The following is an 11,104-nucleotide window of genomic DNA, read 5'->3' as shown; positions in this document are numbered from 1 at the left end:
CAGAGAGAGAAATAGATAAGCAAGCTGCAATAGACAAGAGATACAGATCAACAAGCTGCAGTTAACTAGGGATATAAGTAACCCTCGACTTATGAACACAAAATTTCTGTTGCTAAGCGAGACAGTTGGGTTTTGCCCCATTTTACCACCTTTCTGGCCACAATTGTGAAGTGGATCCCTGCAGTTAAGTTAGTTAAACAGTTGTTAAGTGGATCTGGCCTCCCCATTGACTTTGCTTGTCAGAAAATTGCACAAGGGGATCACATGACCCCAGGACACTGCAACCGTCCTAGGTACATGTCAGTTGCCAAGCATCTGAATTCCGATCACGTGACCATTTGGGATGCCGCAATGGTTGTTAGTGTAAAATATTGTCATAAGTCACGTTTTTCAGTGCTGTTGTAATTTTGAATGGCCACTAAGCCAAAGATTATAAGTCCAGGCTTTCCTGGAGGTGTAATTGACTAGAGATATAGATAAACTAGCTGCAACTGACTAAAGATACAAGTCGTAGTTGACCAGAGATGCAGATAAACACGCTCTAATTGACCAGCGAGGTAGATAAGCAAGTTGCAATTCATGCTGATTTTTCTCTTATTTCGTCCTAGAATACAGCTCCAATGTGCCGATTTGGGCTTTGCGGCTTATACCTGCAACAGCTGGGGGCTTATGCATCCCCTTGGCGTATCAAATATTAGTTGAATTACATTTCAACCATTTTGTTGCCCTGGGTGCTGCAGTCCTGATTTTATTTGGTAAATAAGATATCATTCCTTTCAATTCTCCATCGGTGCCAGGACCAGAATCTTTCTGAGATATTTCACTATTCTCTTTATTTCCTCAAGCTGTATTTTTAACCCTCTTATTAGCTAAGACGGTTTCCAGAGCAGCCTTCTGCAAATCTGTAAAAGATTATTCTGTTGGTCCTCTTATTTTAGGTTGCTAATTGTAAAGTTACTTACTGTAGTCTTCAGAAACGGGGTAGCGTTGACATGAATTTAAAAGTAGTGACAAATGAATTAATTTAAGAGGCTCAGTCTCTGTGGAGATTCTCAGTCATCCAGGTCATGGATGCTTTTTTAAAAGGCAACTGGACTTTTTAAAGAGGCACAACAGAAAAGGAAAAAGGAGTTGGGAGGGAAGAGGGGGAAAAAAAACATAGCAATTATGACACTGATCCATACAGTCAAAACAAGAGAAGGAAAGAGGAATTCTTTTTTTAGCAGAGCTAATCTATGTCTTTACTGCTGGTAAACATCCATAGGAGATTTCTTGAAAAACCATAAGACAGCTTTTATGCATTCCAATATCATTTTTGTAAGTTTGAGAAAAATGGCAGAAGGTACTCACAACGGTGCTGTTAAAATCTTACCCCTGAAAGGAATGTTTGTTGAGTTGTTAGGCTGTCCACAAAAACAGTCATCAAGCAAAACTTCTAGGATTGCAACTGTTAAAAATATTAGCATAAGATTTTCTTTGTTACCTTATTTTATTTGTCTGTTTTTCCCCCTCCACAGGCGTTTTATTACTTTGTATTGAATGGATGTGAAGAGTTGCTGTGTATCTCTTTGCTTGTTAGATACATCCAATTCATAATAAAATAAAGTTAGGCAGTGAGACTAGGACATTTGAAAAGTTGTAGCAAAAAGCTGTATGTTTGGCTAAAAGGGTTTTTAGAAGTTGGAACATTTTTTCCCAGCTTTTAAGAACTTGTTCTGGCCAATCCCCATTGGTTGATTGCAAAAATCTTTATATTGCTTGCTGTAACAGGGTCTCCAATCTTGGCAACATGACTGGCTGAGGAATTCTGGGAATTGAAATCCACAAGTTGTAAAGTTGCCAAAGTTGTAAAAAGCTCATAGAAGGACCACTGTAGGAATAGACAGTCAAAACAATCCTCATTTCTCCTTTTGTGTCTTAACAGAAAATTCACTAATTACTCAATCCAGATTGATGCTGCTGGAGTCGATTTTAATTTTTTTCATCCTGCTGGCTGTTTTGTCTTATCTGAAGTTTCACAACTCTCAGAAACAAAGGTAAAAGATTTCTTTGATTTTTCCACCTTGGTTTTGCAATAAAATATGAAGTTCCTCAAATCAGACCGAGCAATAACATGTCTTTGCATTTATGCTGTGACCCACGCTAACATGATTTATAAATGGCGATTTAGGGCTTAGCCAAAACCACCTGGGGATGGATGCTGCAAACAAACCAGGCTTAAAAAGTTTGTTTGAATTTTTTTTTTGCAGTACATAAGATACAGGTTAATCCTCGACATACGACCACAGTTGTTAAGTGAATTTTGCCCCATTTTATGACCTTTCTTGCCACAGGCAAGAGAGAATTGGGCCAATCTTTTCTCCAAAGCACCAGAGGGCAGGACAAGAAGCAACAGATGGAAACTAACCAAGGAGAGAAGCAACCTGGAACTAAGGAGAAATTTCCTGGCAATTAATCAGTGGAACGACTTGCCTCCAGAAGTTGTGGGTGGAGGTTTTCAAGAAGAGATTGGACAGCCATTTGTCTGGAATGGTCTAAGGCTGGCCTTATGATTGATATGTTTAACTTTCTTTTGTTTTAAAGCCCTTTTTCTACAAGATGGTGGCTCTGGCTGTTGCTAACTGGGGTCTCCTGTTCTTGTGCTGTTGGGTAAGCTTACCTCTTGTTGGTCTGCTAAGGTATCTGACAACAGATACCTTGTTCATGAACATCTTAGAACAGAGGTGTCCAGTTTTGGCAACTTCAAGATTTGTGGACTTCAGCTCCCAGAATTCCCCATGCTGACTGAGGAATTATGGGAGTTGAAGTCCACAAGTCTTAAAGTTACTAAGGTTGGACACTCCTGCTTAGATCTTCTGGCGGTCTCCCCTGTCCTTTTTGGGCCCATCCGGGGTTGTCTATGTGTTCTCCTTACCTTAAACCCCAATGGGGGTGACATGCGAATGCAGCCAGCTTCTCCTCCTAATGGGCTTGGTTTATTGTGGCATTTCCTGCTTGCTTCGCAGGGTGAAATACATGGGCCTCTTCACTTACCTCCTCCTTCTGACCCTGGCAGGGGTCCATTCCTGGCAGCTGGTTGGTGATCGCTCCTTGTCCAACGTAAGTCGGAGGGTCAAGTAGGATCTGGTTGCTCTGGGTTGGTGAGAGTTGATCTCCAGGACTTCTGGGAGAACTTTGGATTTCAGAATCCGTGGGTTTTAGTTCGACACAGCAGTTTATCTTAGAACGTAATCAGTCAAGGTTGCAACAAATGTGTTTTTCCATACCTCTTTGATGGCAAAATTGGAAATATTGGTAAGTTAGATGCGAGGCTCTCTAACATAGAGCTCACCTCTCCATAAATGATAGATAGATAGACAGATAGATAGATAGATAGATAGATAGATGATATATGGATTAGATAAATAAGTAGATAGAGATATAAATTAGATAGATAAATAAGTAGACAGAGATATAGATTAGATAGATAGATCAATAGATAGATGATAGATATAGATTAGATAAATAAGTATATATATATATATATATATATATATATATATATATATATATATATATATATATATATATATTAGATAAATAAGTAGATAGAGATAGATAGAGATAAGATAGATAGATGATAGATATAGATTAGATAAATAAGTAGATAAAGATAGATAGATAGATAGATAGATAGATAGATAGATAGATAGATAGATAGATAGATAGATAGATAGATAGATAGATAGATAGATAGATAGATAGATAGATAGATAGATAGATGGGTGGATGGGTGGAGATGTCAGATAGCTAGATTTAACTTTAATTTTGTTGGAAACATTGATTTTAAAAAAAAGGAACCGTGATTCTAATCTCTCTTGACAGGCAGAGGAACACTTTTATTAAAGTTTTAGGGCCCCTAGAGTAGGTTGTAACCCAGCTAGATGCAGCCCCGTCTGGCAATCTTTAGTTTTAGAAGCAAAAGTGAATCACTTCGGCTTTTCCCTTTCAGGTCTCCCTGCTGTGGCACTTCATAGCCCGAGGAGTAGCTCTTCTGATCATCCCTGTCACTCTCTACCTCTCCTTTTTCTACATCCACCTGGTTTTGCTGTACCGGTCTGGGCCTCACGACCAAATCATGAGCAGCGCTTTCCAAGCTAGCTTAGAGGTGAGACCCAACTGAATCGTGGTCAAAAAGGGAGAATTGGGGGGGGGGTTCTCCCTTTTTTTCTTTCTCAGAAGAGCTGAAGATTTTCTCCCCCCCCCCACACACACTTTTAGAATTTCTGCTTTTGTTCTTTATTTCTAAATGTTAATTGACTGGCTGAATGCTGATTTATTTCAACCTTCTGCTGGACTTTATCTGCTCTTTCTGTTTTTAATATTATTATTATTTATTGGGTTTTACCAGTTTCTGTACAGGTATTTCTCGTAATTGTTGTTTCTGTTGTTAAGTGAGACATTGGTGAAGCGAGTCTTGAACATCGCAACAGTCGTAAATGCGAGGACTGGTTCTAATAACCTTTTTTTCCAAAATTGTCGTTAATAGTCGTAACTTTAATCGTCTCTTGATGTGGCTATCACTAGAATCTGCCAACGTTTAAAAAAAACTAGGCTGATGGTTTTATGCTTCCGGATTGTGTAACCAACACTCTGTGTATTTTATTTATTTATTTTTTTAGGGAGGGCTTTCGCGCATCACTCAGGGGCAGCCCTTGGAAGTGGCTTATGGTTCCCAGATTACTTTGAGGAATACCTTAGGCAAACCCTTGCCGTGTTGGCTTCATTCTCACCGGAATACCTACCCCATCAGGTGAGAAGGAGAGGGATTAATTGTTGGCAGACGGGATGTTGTGTACAACAACCCCGGCCTGTCCCACCATGGGCCCCATCTCCAGGAGATGCTGGTTTTTTTGGCGTAGAATTTCTGCCAAAGAAAAGAGTACAAGGCTGGGGAGAAGTGGCCAAACTTTATTTTTACTCTTTTACTAATTTTACTATTAGCTTGTTTGGCAGTTCCTTGATGGAGGATATTCTTTGCTTCTTGGCGGTTAGTCCCATGTTAATCTTGATGTTCATTTCTGCTCGTTCTGCTCTTTTTGGCCTAATGACTGTCTTTTTTGAATGATATGTAGAGGTTGTTTATGTCTCTGTGCCCGTCGATGGCCAATTTGGAAGTGTGCCAGGCTCCCAGGGATGAGGCCAAACCCACCAAGCTCAGACCCTAAAACCTTTTCCTTTGTCTTCTAGCCGCCCTCCAAGGGCTGAGATCTCTTGTCTTCTCTTCCTACTAAATGGAGAAAACAAATCTTTTTTCTGTGATCTAAAAAAAGCCCTTCTTTTCTGCCATTTCCTCCGTATCTTCCCCAGGTATGAAAATGGGCGGGGAAGTTCCCACCAACAGCAGGTGACCTGCTATCCTTTTAAGGATGTGAACAACTGGTGGATCGTGAAGGATCCTGGAAGGTAAGCCTCTTCAGGTAGTCCTCGCTTTACGGCAGTTCATTTAGGGACCGTTCGAAGTTACAAGAAAGTCCAGTGGCAAGCAAGGTTCGTCAAATGGGGCAGAATTCACTCAGCAACCTGAATTTTGGGCTCAATGGTGTTCGTAAGTCAAGGACTAGTGTACTTTATTTGGCCAAGGAATTTTTCACTCAGTATATTTGCAAAGCAGCAGAGAAAATAATAATAATAATAATAATAATAATAATAATAATAATAATAATAATAATAATAATAAAAGGGGGAAGTAACGAAGATAATAAAAGGAATAAATAATAACATTTTTAATGGGTTGATACACTTTGATTTTGTTGGTTCATTTTGCCTGTTTTTCGGCCTTTCCCAAACAGGCAGCAGCTGGTAGCTAGCAACCCACCACGACCTGTGCGACACAGCAACATTGTGCAACTGGTCCATGGAATCACCACCCGTTACCTTAACACGTAAGCTCTTTCTTCTTTGTGTGTCTTCTGGAAATGGCTGTAATTGTATGTGTGAATGGCTTTGGAGACTGGGTCTAGCGATGCCGCCAAGGGGATGGTCAGATAAGGGGCAGCTTAGCCTTCAGTTGTACGATGGGCTGGGCAAGGGGATCGACAGAGACCCTCCCTAATTCCTCAGGGGAGAATTGTCTGAGTGCCAGACTTCCAGGAATTCTCTAGCGTGTTTACCCTTAGCTGGGGCTACGGTTAAGTCCGTCCATGTGTTGTGCAATGAAGGAGTTTTCATCCTGTCTCCTGACTGCTACTTGGTGTCCCCCCCCACCTCCTAGTACTGAGGATGTTACCTAATTAGGTAGTGAAATGTCTGCAAGAAAACTACTAAGCTTGGAGAGCATCAAGGATCCCACAGTCCTTGTTTACCACCACCACCTCCTACTACTACTACTACACTCCCTCCTTTCTAGCACTGATGTTGTTACCTAGTTGGGTAATGAAACGTCTGTAAGAAAACGGCCAAGCACAAAAAGCATCTCACAATTCAACCCTGAGCTGCAAATATTCTCTTCTGTTGCTTTCTCCATCCTGCAGGCACGATGTGGCTGCGCCCCTCAGCCCACACTCCCAAGAGATATCCTGTTACATCGATTACAACATCTCCATGCCCGCTCAGAATCTCTGGAGAGTGGTAAGGGCCAGGCTGTGGAATTTAAAGGAGTTGATCAAAGTTGGGCTGAACTTAAAAAAAAAAAAAAAAAAAAAATTAAACATAGCAATATACCGCTTCATAGTGGCAGGAACAATCAAGACAGCCTATTAGCCAAACGGGACAGCTTCAGGAAGCGTGTCTTTCAATCCCACAGGAAATTATGAATCGCGACTCGGATAATGACATTTGGAAAACGATCCTGTCCGAAGTCAGACTGGTCCACGTCAACACGTCGGCCGTGTTAAAGGTGAGTGGGGCTCAGGGTCTTGGCCTCTTGTAGTCAATGGGAGGGACCTTGGGGGTCTTCCAGACCAACCCCCTGCTCAGCCCACAGAAGGAAAAGGGGCGTGGGAAGCATCTCAGAAGGGACCCCCCCCTAGTTTTCCAGAGAGTATAAGAAAAAGAGGGGATACATCCTTCCAGCTTTGAAAGATTCTGTTAATGTAATCTTACAATAAAGTATTAGCATTTACGGTTGTGTCTCTTGTCTGGACTACCTCGAAGGGCTGATGTAGCACCACCCCACTCATTCAGATAGATGGGGCTTCCCAGATCCTTCAACCTGTTGAATCCTGGTTGGCATTTTATGCCTCTTTTTTTTTTTAACCCTTCTGTTCTTTCTCACCGCCAGCTCAGTGGAGCCTCCCTCCCGGAGTGGGGGTACCGACAACTGGAGGTGATTGGTGAGAAGATCTCCAAGGGGTACCATCAAAGCATGCTGTGGAACGTGGAGGAACACCGATATGGAAAAAGTTAGTTTTTAAGAAACTTAAGAAGTCTTTGGACGTTAATGCAGGGTGGTTTTTTTTTCTGCAAAGTTCTGGAAAGACTTTTTTCAAACGTCCCGCTCCAGACCTGTACAGGAAGTCCTTGACTTAATGACCACAATTGAGTTATGTTGCTAAGTGAGAACACCCCAAAGGCTTGTGGGAGAATGGCCCCAATTAACCTGTTTTTTTTTTAGGTCTCTTTGGTTTTAATCTTTTCCAGGCCATGAACAGAAAGAGAGAGAGGTAGAACTGCACCTGCCTACTCAGATCAACATCAGCCAGAACCTCACCTTCGTTGCCAAGTTCACCGAACTGCAGGTGAAAGAAAGGGGCCAGAAAGTCAGCCTTCGAGAAAGTCATAGGGTGGACTTCAGTTCCCAGAATTCTCAGCAATGGCCATGCTTATCCAGGGGATTCTGGGAATTGAAATTAATGTTATTGTTTCTGGCGATGTATTTAGCCGACCATCTCAGCAAATGACTCTGGGTGGGGAAGACTATTTAAAAGAAAATTGAAATAGGATCACAATTGTAAAAGTTAAAATATGTAGCAGCTGAGAAACCAGACTGTTAAGCACGTTGTGTAAATCCCGCCAGGTGGTTTCACAACTTGGGAGTTGTAGACTTCAAGAGACATTTCGAATTAGGGGCTGTATCACTGGTAGCTTGCATTGATATTCAGGAAACCCAATTTGTTGGAATATTCATGAGCAGGAAGAGTCATGTGGTAACTCAGTCAGCCAATGAGAGTAAAGTGCTACTGAGTCTGTGCAAAAGGTTTGGAGTTAGAAGCTGGGTCTCAGGTCTGTCTCTACTGTAAGAAGTCTTCATTTATGCTATGTTACTATGAAGAAGAATATATGGTATTGTAAATATTTTTATATGAATATAAAGAGTTTATTTGAATCAGCTAAATGCAGTCAACTGTGAGAGCTTCTGATTTATTTTTACCAGCAGAGAAATTAAAATTCTCTAACACAATTCCTCTGTTTCGTTCTAGTGGAAGATCCTTACCCTGAAGAACGAGGACACGGAACATAAATATAGCTCATCCCCGTTGGATTGGATCACCCTGGAGACCAACATTGCTTACTGGTTCCATTCCAGCTCAGGGGTAACTTTACTGGATTTTTACATGGGTGAATCATGTTTCCTGGAATACATAGGGGCAATCTCCAGATCTCCCTTTGTTCCAGAGAGAATTTTGGCATAGCCAGCTTCCTTTTTTAGCCATATAGCCAGTCCTCAACTGAACCCGAAATTTCCGTTCCTAAGCAAGTGATACAGCCCCCCCCCCAATTCAAAATGTCTCTTGAAGTCTACAATTCCAAGTTGTGAAACCGGCTGGCGGGACTTACTCTAGAGAAGGCTGAAAAAAACGGTCATAAGTCACATTCTCAGCGCCGTTGAAGCGAACCATTCACTAAATGAAGGGTTGTGAGGTGAGGACTAGTAGCAATGCCCTCCACGGTCTGCGGAGAGGGGAACATGCAGAGCGTTAATTCACCACGTCTTTCCGGAAGCCCTCAAATGGCATTTCCACGGAAAGGCTGCCACGTGGATAACTAATCATTCCCGTGGGGTAGCCGAGCAAGGAAGGGCTTAAGCGGGCTTTACTCAAAACACCTCCTTGATCTTTCCTGGCCAGGCTCAAATTCACCTCCTGGGCAACGTGGTCAGCTGGACATCGGCCAACGTAGCCACCGTCGTCTACCTGGTTTTGTTCCTGGGGTACCTGCTACGTCGACAGCGGAATATCCAGGATATCCCCAACGGTATGGACCTTCCAAACCCGTCTTGATCTTCCACCCGGGACCCCTGAATTGAGTTGGGGGAGACCACTTGTAGAAGCCCGTGGGAGGCCTTCTGCTCCTGCTGAAGGAGTTTTCGCCCTCTGTTGCCAGGGCAGCCCCCCGCAGTTGGGCCTTCGTTGCCCCCCCCATCCTGCAGGTGGTTAAAATGCCTCCAGGTCAACTTCTCGTCCCAAGGGCGAGAAACCAACGTGCCTGCTTCCCCGCCCCGTCCTGTTTCTCCACAGAGACCTGGCAGCAGTGGCTCCTGGCCGGAGGGGTCTGCGTGGGCGGGTGGGCTGTGAACTACCTGCCTTTCTTCCTGATGGAGAAGACCCTCTTCCTTTACCACTATCTGCCGGCCGTCACTTTCCAAATACTCCTGATTCCCGTCGTTCTGCAGCACACGAACGACTTCCTCTGCAGGTAGGACAGCTTGAGCCCACCTCTTCTTTCTTTGTTTCCATCATTTTTTTAAAAAAAAATTGCTTTCAAAAATCATTATTATTATTATTATTATTTATTATTATTTATTGAATTTATATACCGCCCTATCTCCCTTACGGGACTCAGGGCGGTGAACAGGCGATAATAAAAACCACGATAAATATACACAAGTTTCCGTTCTAAAATCAAATTAAATAACAGGCCTGCTCTGGAAGTACCCCATACAAAATCCCCACTAAAACATAATCAAACTACGCCAGGCCACGATAAGAAGAAAAGCAAAAGAAAGAAAACACAAAAGATACATACTTGCCACCATTCGTTTAGTGGCCGTTAGAACTTACAACGGCACTAAAAAAAAAGCGAGTTACGATTGTTTTTCACATTTAACGACCGTTGAAAGGGACCCTGGAGGTCTTCTAGTCCAACCCCTTGCCCTATACGATTTCGGACAAATGGTTGTCCAGTCTCTTCTCAAAAACCTCCAGTGCTGGAGCAGCCACAACTTCTGAAGGCAATTTCTGTTCCACGGATTAATTGTTCTCACTGTTAGGAAGTTTCTCCTTAATTCCAGGTTGCTTCCCTTTTTTATTAGTTTCCATCCGTTGCTTCTCGTCCTGCCTTCAGGCGCTTTGGAGAATAGATTGACTCCCTCTTCTTTGGGGCAACCCTTGAGATACTGGAAGGCTGCTATCCTGTCCCCCACTCGTCCTTCTCTTCCTTAAACTAGACATTCCCAATTCCAACAACTGTTCTGCAACTGTTGTAGCCTAATCATCCTTGTTGCTTTTCTCTGCATTCTTTTTCGAGTCTCGGCATCTCTTTTTATGCTTGCCTCCCTCTTCTTCCCCACAGGTCCAGGCTTTCCAAGAGCATGCACAGTGCTTTAGTAGCAGCCTGGTTATCGTCCGTCTACCTTACGTACCACACGTTCCGGCCCCTCACCTACGGCAAGCCGGCCCTCTCCAAAGCCGAGTTACAAGCTCTGCGCTGGAAGGATAGCTGGGACATTTTGATCCGCAAACGCTGAGCGACGCCAAGAAACGGACGAGGGGGCCGGTTTTTGCGACTGGATAACGAAGAAAAGGAGAAAAGATTTCATCGGAACTAGGGATTCATTCCCCCGTGGATCCCTTCGGACGTTCACCTAATCCCAGAAACAGGATTGTTGAACTAGAAATGCCCGTAGAATGGATTTGGGAGTTGTTTGGGGCTATTTTCCCTCCCGTTTCTCTCGCAGAGGAAAGGATTTCAGAGGGATAGAAATGTATTTGGACGAGGGGAAGAAACAGAGGGGCCCTTTTGCTCACTCGAGACAGAGAAAATGGGGCTCATGCACCCTTATTTTCTCTTGACCATGGAAAGAGTGCACAGGCCAGACTGCGTGGATAAGACTCATCACAACCATGTCTAGGAGTATGGAACTTTTGCAAAAACCTCCTTTCACGTTAATATGGAAGATGGTGGG

At 43.0% G+C, this 11,104-nt stretch overlaps 1 protein-coding gene across 1 annotated transcript; it reads left to right on the top strand.

The window, feature by feature from the left end:
- Positions 1-1,938: 1,938 nt before the first annotated feature.
- LOC107300575 (protein O-mannosyl-transferase 1-like) lies at positions 1,939-10,725 on the top strand. The gene is made up of 15 exons (XM_015829887.1): positions 1,939-2,036; positions 2,584-2,649; positions 3,006-3,099; positions 3,992-4,147; positions 4,662-4,792; positions 5,350-5,445; positions 5,832-5,924; positions 6,513-6,609; positions 6,785-6,877; positions 7,262-7,382; positions 7,621-7,718; positions 8,400-8,513; positions 9,048-9,174; positions 9,438-9,615; positions 10,492-10,725. Exons 1-15 carry the CDS (start codon positions 1,954-1,956, stop codon positions 10,664-10,666), a joined length of 1,722 nt encoding a protein of 573 aa, XP_015685373.1. The 5' UTR covers positions 1,939-1,953; the 3' UTR covers positions 10,667-10,725.
- Positions 10,726-11,104: the final 379 nt, after the last annotated feature.

This window comes from Protobothrops mucrosquamatus, unplaced genomic scaffold (genome assembly GCF_001527695.2).
Source record: "Protobothrops mucrosquamatus isolate PMUCROS unplaced genomic scaffold, P.Mucros_1.0 scaffold7495, whole genome shotgun sequence".
Lineage (NCBI taxonomy): Eukaryota > Metazoa > Chordata > Lepidosauria > Squamata > Viperidae > Protobothrops > Protobothrops mucrosquamatus.
The sequence above is the reverse complement of the archived record's forward strand: the minus strand, read 5'-3'. Positions and strand labels throughout refer to the sequence as shown.

What these genes read in the sequence shown, in the direction of transcription:
- LOC107300575 (XM_015829887.1), top strand. Translation starts at nt 1,954, where the DNA reads ATGCTGCTGGAGTCGATTTTAATTTTTTTCATCCTGCTGGCTGTTTTG. An exon ending in ATCGTGAAGGATCCTGGAAG is followed by an intron (nt 5,446 to 5,831) that starts GTAAGCCTCTTC and finishes TTTCCCAAACAG; the next exon opens with GCAGCAGCTGGTAGCTAGCA. An exon ending in GGAACACCGATATGGAAAAA is followed by an intron (nt 7,383 to 7,620) that starts GTTAGTTTTTAA and finishes AATCTTTTCCAG; the next exon opens with GCCATGAACAGAAAGAGAGA.